Source organism: Pezoporus flaviventris, unplaced genomic scaffold (assembly GCF_033815535.1).
Source record: "Pezoporus flaviventris isolate CSIRO_AGI_PZ_B2104156 unplaced genomic scaffold, CSIRO_AGI_Pfla_v1 ptg000002l, whole genome shotgun sequence".
In the NCBI taxonomy this organism is placed as follows: domain Eukaryota; kingdom Metazoa; phylum Chordata; class Aves; order Psittaciformes; family Psittacidae; genus Pezoporus; species Pezoporus flaviventris.
Window position 1 is genome coordinate 58,138,436 of NW_026892550.1, and position 25,026 is coordinate 58,163,461.

General features: G+C 45.7%; 1 protein-coding gene across 1 annotated transcript in view; it reads left to right on the top strand.

Annotated features, from left to right (window-relative positions):
• Positions 1-206: 206 nt before the first annotated feature.
• LOC133274627 (AF4/FMR2 family member 1-like) overlaps positions 207-25,026 on the top strand; it is a 29,938-nt gene continuing 5,118 nt past the window's right edge. The window contains exons 1-17 of the mRNA XM_061464118.1: positions 207-211; positions 355-475; positions 1,040-1,945; positions 8,351-8,395; positions 9,698-9,784; positions 10,156-10,192; positions 10,565-10,616; positions 13,614-13,671; positions 13,804-13,913; positions 15,067-15,247; positions 17,673-17,743; positions 17,936-17,939; positions 19,800-19,900; positions 22,481-22,730; positions 23,829-23,920; positions 24,272-24,275; positions 24,428-24,487. Of these exons, the coding sequence (XP_061320102.1) occupies positions 207-211; positions 355-475; positions 1,040-1,945; positions 8,351-8,395; positions 9,698-9,784; positions 10,156-10,192; positions 10,565-10,616; positions 13,614-13,671; positions 13,804-13,913; positions 15,067-15,247; positions 17,673-17,743; positions 17,936-17,939; positions 19,800-19,900; positions 22,481-22,730; positions 23,829-23,920; positions 24,272-24,275; positions 24,428-24,487 (2,184 nt within the window). The remainder of the gene's footprint in view (positions 212-354; positions 476-1,039; positions 1,946-8,350; positions 8,396-9,697; positions 9,785-10,155; positions 10,193-10,564; positions 10,617-13,613; positions 13,672-13,803; positions 13,914-15,066; positions 15,248-17,672; positions 17,744-17,935; positions 17,940-19,799; positions 19,901-22,480; positions 22,731-23,828; positions 23,921-24,271; positions 24,276-24,427; positions 24,488-25,026) is intronic.

Consider the following 25,026-nt stretch of genomic DNA (forward strand, 5'->3'; position numbering starts at 1 on the left):
TGAAGCTTCTTGACTTTTAGTTTGTGGCCATTGGTCCTCATCCTGCCGTTGAGCACCACTGAAAAGAGTCTGGAACCAGTGTTTGACGATTCAATGGACGGATAGTTTTTCCCTTCCCACCTTTCTTGATGTATGGTATCAAGAGTAGAAAGCCCCGAGAAGGATGCTTGCTGTACCTTGTATGTATTATAGCACCATGCGGTGACATGACGTAACTGATTTGCCAACTGTAAGCATCCTGTTCAAAATGACTTTCATGCTGGACATGCACTGTTGTCTGAGAAGCACAGTAGGTACTCGTTGGTAACAGTGGTGTAAAGCGTTAACCATCCTTTCTTTCTCTCTTTCCTAAAGCTTATGCAATGAGGACAGAAACCTGCTGCATGCTAGAGAGAGAGAGAGACGAATTGGGGAGGCTCAGCAGGAGAAAAACAAGCTCCCTGAGAAGCCTCCCGTCTTTGCAGCACCCTACAAGGTAATGATGGGGGGGGGGTGTGGTGGAGGGAGAGGAGGAAAGATGGTTGGAGCGTAAGAGCAGAGCTGTGGCTTCTGCATGTGGTGTAGCAGAGTTGAGTGTGACACGTGCAGAACCAGCATCTTCCCATCTGCTTAACTTAAGCTCATCAGAGTATGGGTTTAAAGCTCTGAAGATGGTGCAAGCGCAGTAAGGTCTTTGGGCTGGGCAGATTCATTTGGAGGCTACTTCCTGTAGTTTGGGCATTTGAGGGAGAGCACCCAAGAGCAGCTTGGCTGCCTGTCTGTGTGCAGCTGTGATAGAAGCAAACGGGTCTGCTGTTAGTGTTCCTGAAGACTGCAGGCACACCTAAAAGTTTGGCTCAGAAGAACTAAGAGTGAGCAGAGCAGTCCCACTTGCTTTGGAGGGACTGCACTGCAGGATCAAGATGAGCTTGCCTAACTTTGCTTGTGGTGATACACGGTGATGCAATTAAGATCCTGACGAATCTCTCTTACAGAGCTGAGTCTCCTGAAGTTGAGGGTCCGTGCTTTTTCCATTTCTGCCTCTGTTCTTCTGTTGCAGACTCATAAAGGAGATGACTTGTCAAACCAAATTCGGAACGTGCTGGGCAATTATGAGGATGTCATGGGGCTCATCAACTCCAAAACCCAATGGAATTTCTTAGGGCTTCAGGAAGTCCTTCCTCCGGTCTCACCTGAAGCACCTCATTTCCCACACTCCCTTGATGAAAATACCAGCCCTACATCATCACCTTCATTCCACGACACAGCCCACCATCCACCCACTACGGCTGTAAGTGCTCCTCCTGCTCACCGCTCAAGTCCCTGCGAAAAGGCACAATCAAGGACAAAACCGCATTCAGGTTTGCACGTGCAGAGCGGCAGCTCATCCAACGGTCAGAGCCAAAGTCGCAAACGCAGTTGTGGTGACAAGGAAAGTCACGAAGGTCTTCATCGCAAGGGAAGTGACAGGCGTGCGGCTGGTGAAGGTCGTGCTCATGATCTGGACTACTCCATTTTCTCATTTTCTTCATTTCTGACACCTTTGCCTCCTCCACTGGAACCTCTGTCACCTCTGCGTTCCGACCTGCACGTCAGTTCCAAGTCAGAAAAGAGCAGCAAAAGCCAGGAGCTGACCTACAGTCAAAGAAAATCGTTTCAGGACCTAGTGACAGGATCAGAGGAAGAGGAAAGTCAGGACGGCTCAGACATTGACCTGAGCAGCAACACTCGGCCTTCCTCTCGGACGGTTCCTACAGCTTTGCCATCAAAGCCCAGCGCGATGCAGCAGAAACCAACTGCCTGTGTGAGACCAATGGATGTCCAAGATCAGGCGCGAGAGGAATCGCCAGATCTCAAACCTCTCCTGGAGGAATACCATAGAGAGCCCTTTGAAAAGATCTCAGATCTGAAGGTGAATGCCAGAGCCAAACTATTCAAATCAGAAATCCCTTCTGAGCCCGTAAAGGTGAGTTAGGAGACTCTGTTGCTGGCAGGGTAAGCTCAGCTATGGGAGGACAGGTCACCAAAGGGCAGAGACTACGAGCATTGATGGCTGTGCACACTTTATCACTTTTAGAAGGTGTATTTTAAGAGTGCCTTTTGCCAGTACATCTGGGGGAGATACCTGGATGGTGAAAATGCAGCACTCGCCATGATTCCGTGTCTGTTTTATCAGTGAGGCTGCAGCAGGCCTTATGGTTAGAGCGACTGCTTCTGTTGCTGTGACTTTTGTCTTGCCTGTAAAGATTGTTGAAAAGAAGAAGGGGGGAAATGATACGCTGAGAGGTCAGGGGGTGATGTACCTACAGTCAGTGCATGCAGAGCGTCGGTACTCAGTGCTGGTGAGTAGAAGTCCCATATGTTTGCTGAGTACTGGGACAGCTGACTGTGCAGGGAGTTCTATGGTCACCTGGTAGGATGAAGGTTTTTGGGCTTTTTGGGGTTTTGGGTAGTTGTCTGTGAACACCACAGGGCTCTCCTAAGTGAGTTTGTACGATGTAACTGTAGACCCTCAGGGAAGTATCGATGTAAACAAAAAATATCCTGAAGATTTCTACCAGATGGACTTAGCCCTTGGGAAGCACGAGACCATTCTGTTTCCCGCTCCATGGAATGTTTTTTGAGCAGTTTCTCGAAGGAAATTTAGTGCAGAAGTGGGATTGTAAATCATAAGCAAGACCCTGAAAGCCCTCTAAAATTCTGCATTCAGGGAAAGACTGTAGGCTCTTTCTTGTCCCCCAGCTATGAGCAAAAGGAGCAGAGCTCTTTTGTTTGTTGTTGTCAGCAGAAGGCATCCTGGGCAGCAAGCTCGAGCATATCTTAGTTCTGGTCACTGCACTTGTCCTTTCTCTGCCAAGGACTGAGACCTAAGGCAGCTGGGCAAGGAGAGAGGTGGAGAGAGTTTTAAGATTGTGTTTTGCCTTTGTAGGAGAAAGGGAGAGTGTGGGTGCCTTCTGCCTTTTGTGGAAGAGGGTGTTGATCAGCTGCAAACGGCTGTAGGCAATTTCTTGTGGAAAAGGAGAGGAAACTGGCAAAATGACATTGATGAGAAGTTAACAGGTACCTTAATGCCCAGGTTTGAAAAGAAACAAGTAATAGACACAGACTAAACCCAACCAAACAGTAGCTATGCTGGGTTTGGATCTAAGTGACTAGAATTTTGTTGCAAAATGCCTTTTAGCTTTTAATAGCCTGATTCCTGCTGACCTCCAGCAGTACATAAACCCTCAAGTGGTTAAATGGCTTTAGGAAGTAAAGCTAGAGCTTCTGAGAAACTTGAAACCTTCAGGCAAAGGAAGGCAAACCTGTGATTTTTTTTCTTTTTCTCCGAAGCTCTTTGGACACAAGAAAGAGGTCCATGCATTTAGTTTGAGATTGAGCAAAATAATCCATCTTGGAGTTAGAAAAGCATGTAATATCTTTGAGGACTGTTTTATTTCCTCCAGGCAGCCAGGCAGGAACAGGACAGTGCACCCATTGTTTACTGAGCATTTTGATGTAAAATGCTTCCATTGCCAGGAGCCTTCATTGTCAGCTGAAGAAAGCAAGAGTAGAAGTTGATGGAAACGGTTTGGTTTGTTTTCAAACCTGCAGCAAGGGTGGTGGCAGGCTGGAGCTGCTGTCTTGTCTTGTCTTGTCTTGTCTTGTCTTGTCTTGTCTGTGAGTGGGGCTTCTGGGTTGACCCTGGGACAGAAGCAGGAGAGTGCCTGGAGGTATGGCATTGTTTCAGTGACTCAACTTTAGGTTGCCTTGGAAAGGAGAGGAGTGGACTTGAATGGGTTAAGCGCGCTTGTGAAATCGTCCACAGGGGACTTGGCTGCATGCAACCTGCTGGTTAAACTGGGGCTCACAGAGGACCTGAAATAGCACCCAGATAAATTATTTTAGAAGGCTCCTGTGGACTTTGAGCCTGGTGGCTTTGATTTGTAGTCTGCCATGAAGTCGCGGGTGTCAAAACCAAGCGAGCAGCGTAAACACAAATATGAGAACAAGTAGATTTTGATGTAACTTTGAAGATTTCTGTCTCGCTGGATGAGGCAGAGCCATTCTGTACATTTCTGTGGTGCCTCAGTATTGCTTTAGTGTGCATAAAGCAAAAAGTATAGCATGGTTTTTGTTTTTCATGAAATGTAGAAGTGAAACTTAACGCTGGGAGCAATGGCAAGCAGATGGACTTTAGCTTTGCTTTGCTGGAATTACAAGAGTCTTGCTCCATTACGGTCAAGAACTAAGCTGGTGAGAGGGGAGATGTAGGATGCGTTGCTTGTTTCTGCTCCTCCTGCACTGCTAAACCCACCCAGCTGGCTACCTGAAGCTAGAAGAAAACTTGAACAAGTGCATCCCCAAACGTACATTTTACAGCTGCTGCAGTGTGAGGTGCCTTGTTAGTGCAGCACTGGAACCAAGTTTCTTCTCTTTCCACAAGGACAGTCGGATAGGAAGGTTTTTGAAAGTTGGGTTTCCGTTTCAGTTTTCTTTGAGTTGCATTTTGCCTTTCCTTCTCTCTTCCACCTTTTGTCTTGTTTGTTGTGGCCATTGTGTTTTTGATGAAATGAAGTGAATTTTCTGCGCTAAAAACGGTGCGTCTTGCGGTAATTATTAACCCTCTGTGAAAATTAATCCTAGCCTTAGGCAATCTGCTCAGAAAATTGCCTTCTCTGCTCATGGGTTTGTCGTTCTCTGACTGCAGCTTCCCGAATTTCGTAGAACAGCTCGAGCTGCTGCTACGGGGACTCGGCTGCCAAACAGTATCTGAACGTTATTTTGCAGTAGCAACGAACCCTCAGGCAATTTCCACGTAACAAAATGGCCTTTAAAGTCTGTAGCTATAATTCATGGAGCAGTCATGAAAGACATATTTAACTCTGTGCAATCTGAGAATTTAAACAAATTATATCAACCAAGATTTTGTGACTAGATAACAAAAGTCCCTTTTTGAGCTTCTGATTTGAATGGTTTTGAGCCAATACAAAAATAGCACCAAGGGAAACCTAAGGGTGTGCAAGTATTCCCACGCTGAAGTCAGGGAAGGGATACTCATCCTTAAAATACAGCTTGTTTCGAAGTCTGCGCACACTTTATCTGGTTTGTTATTGGCTTAGTGCAAAGCCCACAGGCAACAGTGCGAAGACACCTCGGTAAGCTTCAGCTCGAGTTCCATATTTTTCCTTATAAAAAGGCTAATAACTCTTTTTGTGTGAACTTTAAAACAGAAACAAATATAAAAAACAACCCCTACAATTCCTGAACCTGAAAGAAGTCAGAAGAAAATCTTGTGTTAACTACCTGCCTGTACCTCCCGTACTTGATGCGGTTTTGCTGCTTTTGTTTGCTCGACACCAGTGTTGCGGTTTCCCCTGTGTAGCCAGTTCTCCTGTGGCTTGCAGGGGCCTTTTTTACTGCAGCAGCTGCCAGTTTTGTTTGCCCTCTTAAGAAAGGGTAGACGTTCCCCATGCGTCAAACACTTGTGGGAATCGGTGAGCGGATGAAAGAAAGAGATCTGTTGAACAAGTGCACTGTGTCTGCAGCAAGCGATAAACATCCCTTAAAAACATGCTTAAGGACCACCCATGCTGATAGTTTGCTTGCAGGATGGTGCCTGCCTGACTAGAAATTATTTTAATCACAAGTATATTCACACAGTCTTCGTATTTGTTCCAATAAACGCTCTCCTGAATAGGTAACTAGGAACGGTTGCTTCAGCTTTCCCCAAAAGCAGCTTTGTCACCACATCCTCTAAAACCAGGTGGATGGAGTAAGCCATGCTTCAGATCGTTGGACCTGTCTTTGTATCAGAGATGTATTATAATCTCTTTAGTGGTAAATGTTTGGCAGAGCATCTGCTTTGGTGTCTGGTGTTTCTTAAGATAGCCTGCAAAAACCTGTATGGATTTCTGTGTTTACGTGTTTGTTTTCATCAAGTTGATTGTAGCTTCAGGTTTTGGCAGGCTTTTTCAGTACACAGCAGCACATTATTGCATCCCTAATCAAGATGATTAGAGGCTTGGTTAAAATACATACAGTCTCTTTTGTTGGCTGGGTCATTTTGGAAGCGTGCCCTATGTGTGTGCATCTTGCATCTATCTATAGTATTAGAGGGTAGATTCTTAACACAGAAATGCAGGTGGAAAATCACTTTGAAGAGTAAGTTAGTGTGTTATTCCTAGCGTGACTTGTGTGTGAACAGAGAGTGCATTTAATATGCAAGATCTCCTCCCGCTCTGAGCTAGCGAAGCACGTACAGATGAAGTGAGGAAGGGTGGTAGGTTTTGGTCTGATCTTGCCCCGCCTGTTCTATTCAAACTAAGTCTTCATTCATGCATATGCAGTTTTGTGATCCCCATTGCATTCAAGGGGCAAAAGCCCATGCGGTTGACATGGAAAAATAAATTTGTAACCAAATATTTCTATTAAAATATAGTATTAAATTGGAAGCAGCTGTAAATGGGAAACTTTTTCAGCAGCCTGAAGAGGTGACCTTCTCTGCTGATAATTGATAGCTGCAGTGGCAAAGCTCTCATTAGGAAACAAAGAAAACTGCCAGCACAGTGAAGGGCATGGAACTCAAATTGGCTTTTCTGATCCTGCTCGCTCGGGTTTTCTCAGCACTAATAATTTAGCCTGAAACCAGGCAAAGAGCAGTAGCTGGTATTCTTGAGCCACACACACACACACACACGTTGCGAGTCCATTTCAATTAGGAGGAGATAGCAGGCAACATAGGAAATGCCTGCGTGCTCTAGCTCTTCTTGACCTACGCTGCTTGCATATCTACAGGCACCAGTTTCACCTGAGGTGAAAGGGACTGAGAAGCAGCACAGGGCTGATTGGTGTCAGAGGGGCAGCTCTACGTGGGCTGTGACGACAGAGGCATACAGATAAGCAGGCGGAAATTACTGAAATGAGAAGGAGCAGAAAGGTCTTTAGGCGAGGCAGGCTGTTTACAAATCAGGGAGCAAGCTTCAGCCCCCTACTTCCACATGCCAGAGCTGTGTGGTCCTTCAGCTCCATTTGGCACACCTTGGCAGAGTGGAATAAAAATGTGTGCTGTAATTTCTAATGGAATACCTTTGATAAAAAGCAGCAGCCTTAAAAGCTCTTCAGCCATTACCCCAAACCAGCGCTGCTTATTCCTTGTAGTATCTGTGGCAAAACCTTCTTTTCAAAAAGATGCCCACTTTCTGAGTTTCCCAGCTTTGGCGAGCGTTGACTGCATTGTGCAGAGAGGAGAAAGCTGGGCTTTTGCCACTATTCTGTCAATGCTTCTCGTGCTTTGCCCTTCCGCCTCCAGCTATCACACCGAGACCAAGGAGCAGGCTACTGGTGCCTCCTGCTGTGAAGCTGTAACTGAGTCTGCCACAAAAGACGGCAGTGCCGGGCAGGCTGATGCCGTCCCTGTCTTGAGTTACTGCCTGGTTGGGGCACTGCACTGCTTCTGGTTGATGGCTGGGTGTCTGGCCCACACATCATGGCCAGTGGACATCTCCTTTGTGTACCAGGTGGTTCCTCAAGCAATTTAGTTTGCTTTGGGGTGATTCTTATTATCCCGAGTTCCTTGTTCATCTCTCTCTAGTGTGTCTAAGAGATCTCTGTAAGCCTCAGGGCATGTGCTTATGGAAGTGTGTGGGTTTTTTGGAATTGCCGGTGAAAAGAGGACTTGGAGGTATTTCGGAGAGTTTTGTCACACAGTTGCTGTGCAGCTTGAACAGAATGCCTGTGCATTTCTTAAATTGTTTTCTGCATGAAAATCTCCCTCCCTTCTTTTGCGGGTGTGTGCACCTGTGCATTTGTGCAAGCCTGTTGTAGTGAAGGCAGACTAGTTCCTCCCCGTGTTGCTCTAACCCGGCGGTGCATTCAAGGTTTTATCCTGAACTGCACAAGTTAGTCATACTGCTTTTCAACTTTTCTAATCACAGTTGGTGTTCCCTTGAGTCCAGGAGCTGGCATTTAAGAGTCCGGTGGGTTATTCTTCCACTTACAGCCACCTTTACTTTGCCGGCTCCCAGTTTAGGGCTTTATACTGGCTTCTTATTCTGCTGAGTGCACGTGGGTGCACAGAAGGACACCAGTTAGGAAGCAGGGGGAATCCTGTCAGCTGGACAAGCACCACTGTTTAATGAACTCTCTTTCACTTTGGTTCTTTCTCATCTTTATTGGAATATATCTTCTACTAAAGACTTGAAAACAACAGGCTTTGTAGAATAAAGTGCCCTTCTGATGGGGCTTTTTAGTCTTTTCTTATTAAGGGACTCCCGTGGCCTTTGTAGAACTGTTGGTAAGCAAACGTTTGATGAGTGCCTCTGTTTATCTCAGTCAGCTGGTAAAGGAACAAAGAAACTCATGCTGCTTCCTTCTTTTTATTTGCTTGTAGCAAACCTTCCGCTGGGATGCCCAAGCCGTTAAGGAAATTTTGAAGGTAGGTGCTCTTAAATAATAGATCGACGTGTTTGTGTTTTGTATACATTGAAGTAGTGGTGGGGGGAGGAGGAGGAATATCACCGCGTGCATGGCACTGCTGCTGGACTGGGCTTCTCTGTCCCTGTAATTATGGTACATTTGCGCCAATCTGAGCCAGCTCTTAATGCAAAACTGCCTCTGCAACCTGTGTCAGAGATGGCTTTGTGGGCAGCGCACAGGCTGCCAGTACTCAGCTGGGTCTGAGTACATGGGACCCTTTCACCGAGCACAGAGTGCAAATAAGATAAGTGTTCCAGGAGAGGCAGTGAGGGTGGCAGGCCATATGAGTTCCTTTATTTCTGGGAGGGAGTATTACACTCTTCAGGATTTAAACTTAATAGGGAGACAAGAAAAGTCTGTCTTGTGTGATTTCAACAGAGTGGTTCTGAATTTCTGAGCCCCAGCTTCCCCAAAGGTTTTGTCTAGATTGACCCCCATTAAGGTGTTTTAGCGTATGTTCAAGACAAAGATCGTTGTCTGTGCTAGGCTGTTCACGTGTTTGTTGCAGTGCAAGCCAAAGCTTTAGCCCAGTCCTCTGTGTCCAGCTGTGGTGCCAGAAGAGGCAGGTTGGAGGTTGATCCCTATCTCCTGGCTGCGGTCTGTGTGCTCTACTCTTAGCCGGACCATGGCTTAGCCCAACTAGCTGGTCCCTGGGTGAGAGTTAGGGCAGGGCAACAGGGCAGAAAGGCTCCTAAAGACATAGCCCATCAGGCAGTCGCTCTCTTTGGTTTGAAACCACGTCTTGGAGCTCTGCAGCAAAGGCATCTTGGCCAGTCAGAGCAAAAGGCAGTGTTTCAGGTAGAATAGCATGAGGAATGGCTGGCAGTCAGAGCTCCCTAGCTGACCCCCTTGAGTTTTGAAAAGCCTTTCAGGGGGGTGTTGTTGCTGTAATAGGAACATAATAGGAAGTTCCTGAACTTTGAAAAAGTCCAGAGCTACTGGTAGACAGGTTTTATGTCCTTTTCCCTTTATTAACTGTGATAGCCTAATCCTGCAAACATAGGAAGTATTTAACTCTCTACAAGGTTCACCGAGGTTGCTGCTAATTGGGCAATGCAAGTATGCTTGGAGAAAAAGAGCAAGTGCTCATGACGGTCTGGCTCGCTGAGCTCAAAGAGGGCTTCTTGCTGTGGTATTGCCTCTTGGGTTTACGATGGGCTCAGCTTTTTATTGTACATGAATATAAATGTCTTTGAGGTACAACTTCAGTTGCCTGTATCAGCAAAAATACTGTAACCCACTTCTGTCATTTGCTTTCCAGGAAATGACCCAGTCATGGCCACCTCTTCTGACAGATATTCCTACTCCTCCTACTGCAGAGCCTTCCAAATTTCCATTACCAACAAAGGTAAACACCCTCTTTTTGCCAAGGCTTTTGATAAATTAGAAGAGAGCTTTCCAACTCTTGCACGTACTTTCATCTGATGAGCTTTCCAACTCTTGCACCTCCTTTCATAGGTAAAGGCTTTTAGGAGAAATTATCTTTAGAAGTCACAATGGATTTTGAATTATGTGATGGTTACTTGCAATGCATCACTTCTGTCCGTGCTAAGCTACATCAGGCAAGCTTAGACTATTGGAGACTTCGGAGTTATTCTTTGTCACGTTGCTCAAAGTATCGATTAGAGTAACAAACACAAGGAAATCGGATCACTGATACGCTGCTATTGAGAGATGATGTATTTGATTCTCAACTTGCACCTTGTGCTTGCTTTCTAGGAGTCGCAGCCTGTTGGATGTGTAGCACAGAACCAGAGTAAGTAGAAATCCAAAGGAAAGCACACTGTTCTATGTGTATTGAGAGACGGTTTTGAGTGTCATACATTGAGAACATCAAATGTTTACCTTGATTAAGGGACGTGGTTTCCTGTGCTTTGTTAAACATTGATGAGTTTAGAAAATGCTGAAGAGACTGTATGCATTCCTTACCTAGAAATTAAGGCAGCAGTTCAGCAGAGAACAAACAGTATTTCATTAGGAAGCCCCATTTGGAGTGATAAATAATCTCAGTGGCAATCAGTTACGTCCTGGAAGAAAGTGACTTTCTAACCTGATGCTCAGAGACCATAGGGTAAAATACGCTACCGGTGAGGCAGATAAACCCCGCTGATTCTCTTTTGATTTACAGGACAGTACGATGGACCTTCGGATACGTTGCCTCGTTCTCAGACAACAGTATCGTAAGTAACCAGACTCAGTTGCCATCTCTTGGTTGAGATTGTAGAGTCTTGCACTCAAGCTCTGTCAGGTCTGTAAAACTCAACCCTTTTCGTGCTGTTCTGACATTCTGCAGAGGAGCCTCCCCTGGCTGGTAGTGTGGGATAGTGTCTTCCTGAGTAGTTAGCTGCTGCTTTAATCCATTCTTTCTTTTGCTGCTCCTTCTTCCACCCCAGCTTGCTCCTCCTGAAGGACTTCTGGGACTTTTCTTTGCGCTGTTAAACATACTCGTTTCAACTGCTGCAGGCTCTGCCTTCCTCCACAGACAATCTTTTTCAGCTCTTCTCAGCTGCCTGTAAAAATCCCTTTTGAGCTTGAGTCAGTTTTCCAGGCAGCAGAGAGAGAAGAGACTTTTACTGTAGACAAGAATCTGAAAATACGCCTTTCTTAGCGCAGAGGTCCAGAATTGTAACTTCGGCATGGTACGTACCTCTGTCCTTCGCCAACATCCCCTCTCTGCTCAGCGTCCGTGCGGGCTCTTCAGAGCCAGTGTACCCACAGTCAGCAAAGACAGCTGAAGTGGGAGGAAGAGGGTGGCTTAGGCTAATGTTCAAAATGGAGTCAAGAAGGATTTCCCCAGGGACTTCCTCTGCACCTGTCCCTTGAACCGATGCATCCCTTCCTCTTTGTTTTTCTGTTTTCACTCGCACAACAGGGCTTGCTTTCTTTGCTGTTTAAATCACACGTGACTGAAAATCCAGCTGCCTGGAGTAGCTTGCCTTACCAAGTGTAGCTGGCTGAAAACAAACAGCGCTTGTGCTGCTTAATTTGAAGCAGCCCTGAAATCCCAGGGTGCTCGTGTGCCCAAATTAAGCATTCGGCTTTACAGAGCGTGCAAGGGTTTCCCAGACGGCTTTAATTCTTGAATACAGCCTGAAGTTAGCACCTGGCAGTGCTGGAATGGAAGAGCCCTTCTTTTAAAAGGGGAAATGTCTCACTCATTTGTGGTGATGCATCTTTAGCCCAGCTGGCGGGGAAGGACCAGCCTTTGCTTTCAAGCGATGCTGATTTTAGTGCTCCTTCTCTCACTAACAGAGCTTTTCTATAGCTTTGGAGGGAGATTGATGGTGTGTATCTAAGCTGGAAAAGAACAGGTCCTGCAAATGAAAACCTGGCGTCTGTTAAGGCATGAGCTAATTAAGGCAGCCACAGGGCAATGGCACGGGCCAAATGCAAAGAGAGCGCGGTAGGCCTTTGGGTGTAATCAAAGTCTGTGTGCGCCGAGAACCTCTTGTGCATCAGGGTAAGGTACTCGGGGACTGTGGGGTTGGTGCCTTTTCAACAGGCATCATCTGTGTGGCAAGGGTTGGCTCTGTACTGGTAGACACAGGAGACCTTTGGGGTTTCTTCGCGCCATCCTGCTCAGTGGACAAGAGTGGATTTGTCACATCTGATTTGTGGAATTGTTTGTTGGGAGTCCGTGGTCAGCTTTGGCAGTAAATGTGGTCCTGTTTCAAGGAGAGTATCTCCGTGCATGGCAGCTGCTTTGGTGTGACTGTAAAATAGCGTGTCTCTTTTGTGGGAACTGTGCTTAAAGGAGGGAATCACTTTTTTGACTCAAGGTTTTCACTCCTCCGATGTCGCAGAATTAGGAAAGCAAAGGTCACCTCAGGGTCATCAGAGGTGACCTCCAGAGCTGTAAATGGTTTTTGCTTTGTTCATAATCGGACATGAAGGCGTGAAAGAACGTGAAGTTTTGTGTCGTTTTCCTTTTCCCCACAAGTATCAGGAACACAAACTCTGCCCCCACTTTTCAAGGTGGATGTGGTTTCCTGGGAATCTTTCTTACTTGTTTTCCTGCTCTAAAATGTCTTGTCCTGAGGGGTTGGAGGCTTACTTTTCTTATTTGGGCATGAGAGAAATTTCTCACAGAAAGCCCTTAGTTGGAAATGAGGTTGAAATAAACGCAGCTTTGACCTGATTGATCAAAATCCCTGTGTCAGTGGCCAAGCTTTCATCCCGTTTTGAAATGACACTTGTGTAATTCTCTGGGTTGAGGAGCTGGTCTCCAGCTAGTTTCAGGATTTGAATCACTGTACTTTCGAACAGCAGGAGTTTTGCCTGTCTGTTTTCCAGCTCCTTTTGAATATGCCTGTGTGATTTCCAGAGGAGAATAACACCTGGGGGAAGGCTGGGTCCCCGCCCACAGATCCTTCCCTTCCAGCCTCTCGAGGCCTTCAGTAATACATTGAAATAGCAAGCAGTAGTTACCACCTGCAGGCAGAGGACGAAATGATGCTTCTAGAAACATTTGCAGGCAGCCTGCTCTCTAGCAATAGTAAAAGAGAGTTTGCGACTCCCCACTTGTAAGCTGCTTGGAGTGTCTGAACTGCTTGATTTACAGTTATTGCTGAGATGTGCAGGAGCATCAAATTCATTGTGTAGAGAAGAAAGAGGAGGGAGGCTTGCCCTTGGCATTTACTTACGTATGTACGGTAGAACACTTGAGCAGCAAAAAGAGAACCCTTGTGACAGAAAAACATTTGCAGCCCCTGAGAGCAGAGAGCATGAGCGCACGCAGCTTCTGGTGCACAGATGATGCTTTCTGTCCCTTGGGGACTCAGTGCAGCCCAATAGCACGCCACTCTCTTAATGTACAAGGATCAGAGTTCTTCCACCCTGTGCTGCTGCGTTAGTGCGCTGGACAAACTTAAGCGAGGAGCATTCCCCTCACAGAGCTTCATCTTTGTTGTGTGTAGATGGCAGCCAATGATACAGACATCCTTTTCAAAATGTCCTGAGATTAGTTGAAAAGTACAATATAATATTCCTAGATTGTGTGTTATCGTTTTATCATTCATTAACGACAGGGTTTAGCAGATAGAGAATGCCAGACATTCCTAAAGAATGTGGGAGGTTGGTTTCTTTTGGCAAGCACACACAAACCAAGTCGTTTTCAGTGTCTGGTACTTGAAAGTACGTCTGCCTTGGCTGATACTTATCTTCTGGTTGTCTTTCAGAGTGCTGCTCCAGGAAGACCTGCAAGTCAGTGATAGCGAAGACAGCGATGACAACCAAGTCGGTTTTAGATGTTTTATACGCTGGGCGTGCAGACATGCCTTTAAATCATCAGGCCTTGTTGCGTTGTTCCAAATGCCTTAAGCTAACCTTTACTCTCATTCTCCTCCTTCTTTTTTGTGAACAAAACAGGTTGCTGACAATCCACTTGCTCCTCCAAGGTACAGCTTTGTTCTTGAACTAACAGCTAGACTAAATAAGAAGGGAAAAACAAACTACGTCTTAATATATGGGGTGCATGGGTAAGGGGTTCCTTGTTTCTCCTGTAGATACAGGATTTGGTTTCTAGCTGCCCGAAGCTGCTGTTGAAAATTGGCGTTAGTTGTATGGGGTTTTACAGAAAGCTCCAATGAGAAATGAATAATCCAGGCATGCTGGATTTTTCTTATCAACCAGAATTATATTTCCCCAAGTTCTCTTGCCCTCCACCAGAGTATCTGAAGATCACCCTGGAGCCAAGGGGGTTCTCAGTTGTAGTAGTGCTGGGTGAGGTGTGAGTCCAGTTTTAGTTTAGAAGGAAGCCCAAAACAGCCAAGCAGGCGAAGAACGGAAAAGCGTTGGGTAGACTCACGGAGGCTGTTTCAGCTCCTCCTGATAAGGCAGCTCCTTATAAGTAGTTCCTGCCATGTATTGTTAGTCAGAAGCAATATTTAGGGTAGACGTAACGGCCACCTGCCAGTATTACAAGAAGTGGAGAAGCACAGAATTTTCAAGATTTTCAAGAAACTTGCCTCCAATCCATACAAATGTGTTGATTCTGACGTATGGAACAAGTTTCAAAGAGAAAAAAAAATATTCACAAGCCCATTTCGAAACAAAGGACTGCATCCAAGTCATGGCTCTTCCTCAGTTCCATTCACTCCTGTTGCCAGTGCTGGAGGAAAACACTCCTGAAGAGAGGAGAGTCTTGCAAAAACTGCTGGTGCTTGACGTGGTTGTTAAAGAAGCAGTTCCAGCACCTTGCCCAAGTAACACAGATGAATTGAAAACTTTATGGGAAGAATATAGAAAAGAGAAATCATCCTGGCGTGGATGTTTCTGTGTCATTAGCCTTTACGGCACCCTTTTCTTTTGAGGGATGAGGCTTTCAAAAGAGCACTTGCCAGTTTTGGTTCCTTTTTAAAATTCAGTTGGCTAAATGCAGCTGCAGACTGCAGCAGTCCTGCTCAGAGATTTCTCTGACCTGGTTATAGAGTTGGAGGTTTTATTACTTCTAGAGGTTTTTTATTCCGGTGCTTTATCTTTTGAGCATGGCACTGTATTCCTTGGCCTTATCCTTTCTCGTCTCAGTACCAAAACAGGGGTTTCAGTTTTAGTTTTGAATCTTGTCATGTCAATATAACAAGAAACTTCACCTATGCTGCTTTCTAATTTTATCTCATGGTGGCCTTGCAGTGTCCAACAGTCCCAGGCCAAGACTGTAGCATCAGCACATTCCAGCAGCTCGGAGTCAAGGAGCACCAGTGGCTCAGGGAGCACCAGTGACTCAGGGAGCACCAGTGACTCAGACAGCTCTTCAGACTCAGAGACAAGTGGCAGTGAAGCCAAGGAACCTTTGAGAGCGTCAGCGCCTGAGGTGAATGCAGATAAAATGCAGAGGCTGCTTAATACAGCCTCTTGCCTCAGCCTCCCCGCTGTCTGAATGCAGCCAGGACAGGAGACCTGAAATCCTCTCATGGCTCAGGTGTCCCTGTGACGTCTATGCTGCATCATCAGACTTTTCCTGCCCTTTGCTCCCCTTCTAGAATTGATCAATTCTATAACCCTTGTTAACAGCATAATTAGAGTTTTACCTGCTTAACCTTGAAGTGTTTGTCTAGCACTCCTTGAGGAATTAGTGACTTCACTGGCAAAACATAAGGAAGGCGCAGATGAGCAGCACAGCTCGTCTGGGGGTGTCTGGGACCCACCTCTGCTCACGGGGCTTTTCTGGGTGCTAAAGCTATGGACTGCTTCAGGATAAGACCACTTTCCTGATAGGTTAAGAGGAGCCCCTCTCTCAGTGCAGCTCCTGTGCACAAGTGACAGATTGAGCTTCTCCCAGATTGCAGCTGAAGTGATCAGACCTGCAGGAAGGGCTGGAATGTGCTTAGACTTGCTTCTGTTGGATTTGGCTCAGATAGTGCTGCACTGGCAATTCTGAGGCTTTTATTGGGAAAAGCAGACAAACAGAATGTGGTGCCTTAAGGTTTCATTACTGAGAGCATGCATTTTCTAAAAGTCTGCTGCGGAAGTGCTCGTGTCCCATGGTTTCAGACAGTTCCTCCAGCTTGCAAAACGTTCTCAGGCCAGTGGGAAGGGAAGCGCATGCCTATATCCTATGGACCACAGCTGATGTAAGCAGTCTGCTGACAGTTTTGAGGTGCTCTCATAAAGCCCAGACACCCTATAATTTATTTCTTCCCCCTCCGCCAGCCCTAGCTTTCCTGTCTTTTACCTGAGAAGCACCTCAACGGGGAAAATTTTATGTGCAGAAAACAGACTTTGAAAAGGAGTATCTTTCTCATCTTTGATCTGCGTGCTTTACCATCCAGCAGTTCAGTTACAGACTTTGCCCTTTGCAACGTGGGTGTCTTTGGAAGGAAGCAGATGTTATGTGCTTCTCTTCTTTTACCAAATGCTGCCTGCTTTGTCCTGAGAACCCTCCATTGAAAGACCCTTCTTGCTCCAGTGAAGTTATTTGCCACTGTTTGCCAATGATCAGCTATTTGCCACTGATGGTTTATCCTTGTTTTATACAGCAAACTGTTCATCCATGATGCTCGAGGAGCAAGTTAGTGCACACGGCCTGTTTGTTTATAGTTAGTTCTTCCCATGCAAAAGCACAGACTTTGACCTACAGGCCATAGTTCCTTCTTCTTCTTAAACAGAAGTCTAGTGTTTGGAAAACCTAATGAAAACCCCAAAACCCATGGGGAAACAAACTGGGTTTTAAACCGGTTTTCTAGGTAGTTTCACTCAAAGAAAGTTGAGGACATGTCTTGTTTATCGACGTGTTCTACAGCGAGTTGAATGTGGATAGAGAAGAAAATCACAGCGGAAGGGACCCAGGAGTCTCGGTAAACCTTTCATGTAGTAGAGGCTGTCTTTTTGGAGAAGAACTGTGGTTCCTCTTGGAAGCAGAGTTGTGACTGAGGAGAACTGATGTGGGCAAGAGCATAGCTGTGCTCTGGTGTCCAGACAATGAGCTACACATTTGAGTGATGCTGACCCACACATGGTAGTTTCAGCATGGGTCCCAGAGAATTGTGTCTGATTTGCAGCTTCTGTTGTCTGGTTCAGGGTTAGTTGGCTTTACTGTAATATGTCAGACTGCTATTAGATTAGGCAGGGCTTGTAGCAATCCCATTCTGTTATCTGACTGACTCCAGAGGCCTTCAGACCTCGGTCATTGCTTATGCCTTGCTTGATGCGGAGGGAAGCGTGTGTTGGGCTGTGTAGGCAGAGGAGTGGGAAGAGGCCGGACTTGATGTGCTATACAATTCTGGTAAATGGTTTTCTCATGGTTAAACCACAGGAGCCTGACAGCCGACCTGTCAGACTGCAGAGAGGTGTGACAGCTGGCACAGGTTCTTGTCGCTTTGAAAGCAGTGCTGCGTGCAGGAAGTTTTGCGCAAGCGTTGCGAGGACAGCACCTAATCTGTTTTTACAGTTGACGCTCTTTATAGATGTTGTCTCAGTTTGCAGCAGGGTTGGTTAGTGGCAAACAAAGATGAAGCTTTCATGTAGACTGGTGTCTTAGTGAGTGACAGGCAGGGCTAGCAGTGATCCAGGAGTGCTGTGCAAGACGTTTGACTGATCCTGTGGAGAAATGGGGTCTGTGTTTCTGAAGCAGATGTCGATGTGCACATGCTAGAGCATCCCCACGGTCTCATGGTCTCTCAAGCTCTTTCAAACAGTTGAAAGAGGAAATTTTCCTGGGTTCTAGTAAGCTGTGCTAGAAGGAAAATAGCTCATGAAGACCTCAGTCTTTCATCTCTCCTTTCTCTTTTTGCCTGCAGCCTGACCCACCAACTTCCAGTAAGTGGCAGGCTGGCAACTGCCTAACCAAGGTAAGCCCACCCTTCTCCCTGCAACCCATTTAAAAGCAGCACAGTATCTGAAATGCCTGCTAGAGTGTGCAGTCATTTGTGCTACCCGTTTAATGTCTGTTGTGGGAGAGCACCTTGTCTGCAGTTTGGGGGGGTGCCCCGAAGAACTAACCCAGCCATCCCAGTTTGTGCTTTTCAGTTTTGTCCATGGGTGCCCCTTCTGCTGCCATTAGCCAAGTAAGCTCAGTCTGAGTAGCATAGCCTTTTCCTGTGTGGAGTAGTCTGAAACAGTTGTGATTGCTTGCTTACACAAAGAGAAAGGAATTCTGCAGGCTTGAACTGTGTTATTCCTTAGGGGCGATGGTAGAAGCTTCGTGCCTTTTGCTTTTCCATAAATGCAGGCTTTTAACTGAAGCAGGTTCACTGACAGTAACAACCATCCCTAAACCCTGCTTTGGATCTCAGTGCTTGGATAAATACATAGAAGGTTTCTTTGGCTTTCCCTGGAGCTGTCGTGGTTCTAGCAGTGAACAGACATACGTGAAAAGACACGTATGTCCAGTAAGGGGCTTTCCAGACACATCCTTGCAGAGTCCTTCTGCTGTAATAGTTGCTTTCCTTTGAATTAAAGGCAGCCCTTTATTTAGCAAAGATAGTAATTGCTCACAAGTGGTTTTTGGAAAGCTATCTATCTCCCAAAGGGGACTGTGAATAAGCTTCCAGGCAGGCACAGAGAAAGTTGGCTGCAAGCCTTATGGTGGATGGGTATTCGCTATGGATATTTCTGTGCCTGTATACCTTTTTGGTGGTCCGCACCAAGCGGGTAGCTTAGCATGTGTAGGTGAATAAGCCTGGTTCCCATGTGGGTTTAGTTTAGTCTTGGCATTTTCTGAACTTCCCATAGTTGTAGGGGAGAATTCAGGAGGGTGGGGAAATCGTGAAGAAATTTGAGAGACCCCAGCAGTCCCCCTTGTGCAGAGCAGTGGGGGAAAGGTGAAGAGGCAGTAAATCTGTCACTTCTCCTGCTGCCTCAGAAGACCCAAGGCAGGAGCTGTTTGATCTTAGACATGTCCTGCCTGGCAGTCTGAGCGTCTGACTTCAGGACCCCCCCCCTCAGAGCCTCACTGTCTGTATTATGTAAGCATGCATCTGTCCTTGGAGGCTCATCACAGCCAGCTAGGTCAGTACAGCTGTCAGACATCTTTTGCAGCAGTGTGGAGCTCAACCTGAGAGACAGTTGAAGGTCATGATCTGGAGCCTTGCCCTGAGCACACTGCCAAAGGTAGACTCGGTGCTGCACGCAGCCCACTGAGCTCTGTGATAGTGACATAAACCTGGATGTACTCTTGGGAGGGACACAAAGTCCTAGCATGCTATTGGCTATTGACAGCCAGTGGATAACGCTGACTGATAAGTGCAGGTTCTTTTACATTTTCTTGGCTTGTAGCAAAGTATTCTGAAGATTTTCATTCATGTGAGCTGATGATTTTTGATATCTTGTACTTTTCCATCCAGGGAGTGTAATTGAAAAGTAGTATTTATTACCTCTCTACCTTAATGGTTCCTGTTGGAAGACAGTGGCAGCAATTTTAACTGACTCTTAAAATTTCATCTAGATCATAGTTTTGTTAATAAACCCAAAAACCCCTGCACATCTGAATGCAGCGTTTTCCTTCCCTTTGATAAGACTTATCAAAACCCCCAACTGTCTGCAGTTCATGACTACATCAGGAGGAATCTGAATACATTTCTGTATAATTCATACCAAGTAGAAGAAAAAAAGCCCAGCCAGAACAGATGCAATGCTTATTTTGAGCAATGGAAGTGCCTTAATTTTGATTACTATTAGCCGCAAGAGGTTGAGCAGTTCCATCTCTGCCACTACAAAATATCCAAGCAGAAGGAGATAAAATGTCATCTTAGGATACTGCTCAGTGAACCTGAAATCTGTATCTGCTGTGGTCTGGGTTTCCACTTTGTTGGTTCCACTATCTTTTCAATACTTCTAACAAGAATTGACCAAACTTAGCTGCATTGGTTTATACTTTACGTGAACTTTAAAAACCTGAGTGATTTGGTTTTCTTTCTTCCTGTTAGAGGAAAGCGGTGGACGAAGAGACGAATAGGAAGAAACTGAAATCAGAGAAAGAAAAAAAATCACTGAACTCTTCACCTAAGAAAGACTCCAAGAAACTGAAGTGAGTATACGGTGGTGGAATGGCAGAAAGATGCACGAAAGTGAGTGTGTCTTAAACAAGGAACTGTATCTTCTGTCCTCACACATTTGCTTATAACGTAATGTGCCTCCTGAGGCTTCATCTGCTGAAGATTTGTCTTTAACTCCTGGAACCCACCAGGTGGTTGTGGGAATGGAATTTATTCACCTTATTATTTGTTGCAGGTGTGAAGTGATACTTGGGTGTCACCTGTTTCCGATCCCTTCTTAATGCTGAGGATTATGGTTCTAACCATTCAAGAATAAGCTGATGTTTCAGTGGCCGATCGTCCTCCCATTCTTGCTGTTCGCTGCTGCACAAGCGTTGAATGTTGTGGCATTTGTCCAGATTTCTAACCGTCGAGATGGACATGATTTTAAACGCTTCCCATCCTGCAGCTTCCGTTGCCGTCTGCTCTGTTCCATGTATTGCACATAGCTCGGGATATCTCTTTACGCTGCAGGAAATGTAATTGCCAGTTGTGCCCATATTGCTTGTCCTTTTAAGCTGGTAGGCAACTATTTGCGCTGCTGCCTTTTGGACCAGATGCAGGAAACACATTTGTGCCAACCAGATTTGTTGGTTGAGTTCCATACAGTGCGGTAGACTGCCTGCCTGCTGGGATGCAGGAGTCATTCCCCTTCTCCAAACCTCCGTGGAGGCAATCTGTCAGCAGGTGATTGCTCTAGATGGTCTGGGGGGTGTTAGCTGTTCTATGGGGAGTGGCGTCTGCTTGTTCTGCATGGTAGTTGAGGTGTTTCAGGGGATGGCAAGAGAACTTGCTGTCTAGCTGAAGATGCCCCTGCTCATTGCAGAGGAGTTGAACTAGACAAGTGTTAAAGGTCCCTTCCAAACCAAACTACGATTCTATTCTGTGATGTTTGAACTCTCAGAGAGTTCATTATTTCTGCTTTCATGAGAAACAGAAGTAGCCTTAAAATGCTTTCTAGGCAGGTGGCGAGCATTTCCCTTCTCCACTAAAATCATCTTGTTGGTTTTGTCTTTTTGTATCTGTGACTTAATGGGCAGACAAGCGTGTGTTTTGAATCATGACTCTGTCTGGAATTTCAGGGGGCCTTTATGGCCGGGAATTTCTCCTTTATTCCAGCATAGCGTTTGCAGTGCTTCTAATGGATGTGCTGAGATTTCCCCTATATAATTTGCGTAATTTGTGCTACCAGCATTTTGGCTAGATCTTTGCTAGAGCAAATGCTTCCAGGCGCATGTCTTCAAATGGGAGGCTTGCGCATCAGTCATGGGCTACTGCATTAAATTCTTGCTTGTGGCTTGAATTTGAGGCATTGCCTTGGATTGGTATAGCGTTGAGGTTTGTGGCCTGAAAATACGAATAATCTGCTTTTCTGCCAAGAAAATAGAGACGTACTCTTAAAGCGCTGAAACGCTGGGCTAACGTTTAGTTGGGTGGTATTTCAGCTGGTGTAATAACGGAGGGGCTTTGACACTGGGGTTCATTCCTCCCTTTTTCTCAGTGAAGGCAAACCCCATGTTCCGGCTTTGGGAGTGAAAGGAGAATATGTATTCTGGAGGAGAGAGGGCACTGGATCAGGTCAGAGGGTGCTGCTGTGCTATAATCCTCTCTGGAGCTGTAACAAGGCAGTGAAGTTAGGGAGCACGAGTGCAGTGAGTAGGGACTGTGCCATGGGAAAAGTGGGTTGTGGAGCAGGGGAGAGGACTGTCTCATGCACAGCAGAACGAAGCCAGATGCGCAACGTTACAGTTCAGTCTTTTCTCTGGGTTTAGCTTAATTTCCTCCTTGTGATGTTGCAGTCCATGAGGTGGAATGCACTGCTGAGTATTTTTGTGTAAACTTTGAGAAGCTGAATCAAAGTGATGGAAAGGAGGAGTTGTGAAACAAGGTTTAGAGTTATTTGGTGTTGCTTCGAGCTGCCGGAGTTCCCTTGTATTGCTAACTTCAGATGATCAGAAATCTGCTATGCCACCATATTCTTAAATGTGATAGTCCCTGCCATTCAAAAAGTGCAACATTTTAAATCTCTGACTTGAACCCTCTCAGTCTTGTGAGTGTTGTCTAGTTGAGCAGGCAAGTCTTAAAGGAACAGTTCGGTTTAATTCTGTCCAAGTGTGTACAGGATCAAGTGTCAGGGTGAGTATCTGTAACCATAGAAGACACCTCCTACCGTAATGGGGCAAGAGAGGCAGTGCTGCAGTTTATTTGCCCTGTTGGCTGATTTCTCCCAGAGAACTGACTGTCTCTGTCTTTAAGTAAAAAGCGGCTGTGTTGGAGGGATGCCTTTTTTGCAATATCCTGCTATCCTGGTTATAAATTTGTATTCCAAGGACAAGTCCTGGGGCTTAATTCTACTTGAAAAGCAACTCGCTTGTCTGTTGTTAGCAGCTGAAGATGTGGTATCTAATGCACACTGAAATTTCATTTTGCCTTTGTTGGATTCTTAATGTCATCTTCACTTCCAGAGAGATTTCAGCATCATCGGTACATGATGCAACGAATTTTGTAAAAATTCACCACATTATTGATGCACCGTATTCATCCCAATTGCTGAATGCTCTTCCCATCTCCAGAGCATCAAACTCCAAGGCTTCATATGAATACTGGAAGAAAGATTTTCAACCTCCACCACTGCCACCACTGTGTCCTATACCTCCTGCACCAAAGTCAACAAAGGTGGCCCAGAAGAGACGCAGAAGCCAGAACGACGAGCTGTCTGCCATCGACAACACAACCAAGACCGAGAGCAACAACAAGGATCCTTTGATCTGCAAGCACCGCAAAGTGCAGAGTAATGAAGCTGAACTATCAAAGGATATCAAGGTAGGTATCTGTTATAACTAACAGGAAGTTCCCTGCAGCCCGTGGGTGCTGCGTGATTCTCTTTAGAAACATGCTCTGAGGATATAGAAAAGGAAAGAAGATAAACCAGCCACCAGAGAAAGCTCTCTGAGGCATTTTGCCCCTTTCACGGCTATCTGTAACCGTACGTCACTAGCCCAGAAGCCTACACTGTAACTTCTCTGCTGACTTGCCATCGTTTGTTTGCATCTCATTTAGTGAAGCTTAGTGAGAAGAGGTGCCCGTGTAAAAACCAAAGGCATCGTGTTGATGGCAGTAACTGTTTCTGACTGTAGGCAACTGCAAGTACAATACTGGTGTAAAATAAGGGTGTTTACAAAAGGGAAAAGTGGGCTGCTTAAAAATAAGAAACATACAACCCACGTGTAAGGTTTTCATAGTATCATAGAATGGTTTGGGATGGGATGGAGCATTTACCACTTCTTTGGGCAACCTGTTTCAGTGCCTCACCATCCTCACAGTTTGCTTATGAAATTGTTAGTGATCCTTGCAGCTGGATCTTTGCATTTTTGGGTTGTAAAATTCAGTTGTCTTCCTATTTACTAGTGACTGGGTGGGTGTGCTCTAGTATGTTGTGTGAGTCAAGCCCGACTGTGCTCGCTCTCTCAGCTGGCTTCTAACTGCTTGCTTTTTCCTTATAATGTAGTTGGTAATGGAGAATCAACGATTTTGTGGTTAAGCTGGAAATAAGTGTGAATGGATATTACCTCTTGCTGCCTTGGTTAGTGAAAGGTTTCCTGAAAAATGTGCTGCTTGCAGCCTTACTGCTATCTTAGCCATTGTGCAAGGAAAGCTGCTACTTAATTTCCCCATGCTTGGGAAAAGTATTAATGATGTGAATGGTATTAAGCCTTTCTTGCAGTCAGGTAAGAAGCCAGGTTTTCATTTCCATTATTGGAGGAGGTGCTGGGGAAGTAGGTTAGAAGACAGGTAGAGCCTGGGAGATAGACTATGCCTGGGACAAAAAAATATTTCCTATTGAAATTCAGGAAAGGCAAGCTTTGGAATCGTTTTCGACATCTCTCTAAGCAGATTTATCTGTATTCTGTGATTTGTCAGGGATCTGCCGGACACGTCACAAAACTTTTCCCAGTGCCTTCTTTGCCAAATGGTACCTCCCAGCCAAAGAGACCTCAACTCAAGTTTGAAAGGTAAGGTTTTGTCTTACACCCGTCATCTGTACTTTGTAAAGGAACCAGGCCAGCCTGGCCCTGCAGCTACCCTGGCTTCTGCCTTAATAGGCATTTCTCTGGGGAGGAAAGAGAGAAGGAGAGGTGTCGGCGACTTGCCCTGTACTGTCTTCTCATGTCTGGGACTTACCCCACCTACCCCAAAGCAAAGGTCTAATTACAGCATTTCTTGGACTAGAAGCACTACTCTAGAAATTAGTTACTTTTTCACTCTGAGAGGAGGTACCTCTTGTGCCTGCCTACAAATGATAGGTTTTGATTTGCCTCCTTCTTGGCAAGTGGTAAACTACTCTGTGACAAGGTGCTGGGCAGGCAGGTAACTTTTTCTGAGAGGGCATGACTCTTTACTTGCTCGTTTTGTTAGTGCACGACTGCTTGTGTGCCATTTGCACGGTGAATAGTTTATCCCACTGCCTTTTCCCTGTTTTCTGTTTTTCCTCTCTGTGTCCCAAATTCAGACATCTGAAGTATCCAGCAGAATACTACGCAGAAGAGGCCAGGAGGCTGAAACACAAAGCTGATGCAATGGTAAGTTTTGGCTCTGTGCTAGAAATGTAAAGCAGCTCATGCATTGGGAGCCAGTATTTGTGTTCATGTGCATAAGGATTCACCAGTTAAAATGACTTCCCATACTCCAAACTTGGAGTCTGTTCAAGTCATATGTGGGGATGCTGTCTTTGTTTCCCAAAATGTTCAGACATTTCCCTTTGTTATAAACACATCTAGAGAACATGCCTCAAGAACAGGATTTAGAGCAGATGTTGTCTGAGGTTAGCAGGCCACTTTGCTTTGCAGAGCTATGACAAAGCCCTTGTCAGAACAGTTATAGGACAGTTTACCCTGAAATGTCACGATCCTGACAGTAATTGTGTTGCTGGTGGACAAGACTTGGAAGTGCCCTTTGCAGATGTAAGCAGCTCTCTTCTTTATGTGCAGTTTAGCAGTGTACATGAAGTAGTGTAGTTTTTGCTAGTTAGGCCTCAGTCAGATAAGTTACATATGCTACTTGCCATTTACCTGTGAAAATGAAGTGAGGGAACCTGCCTTTCACGAGGCAGGCCTCCAAG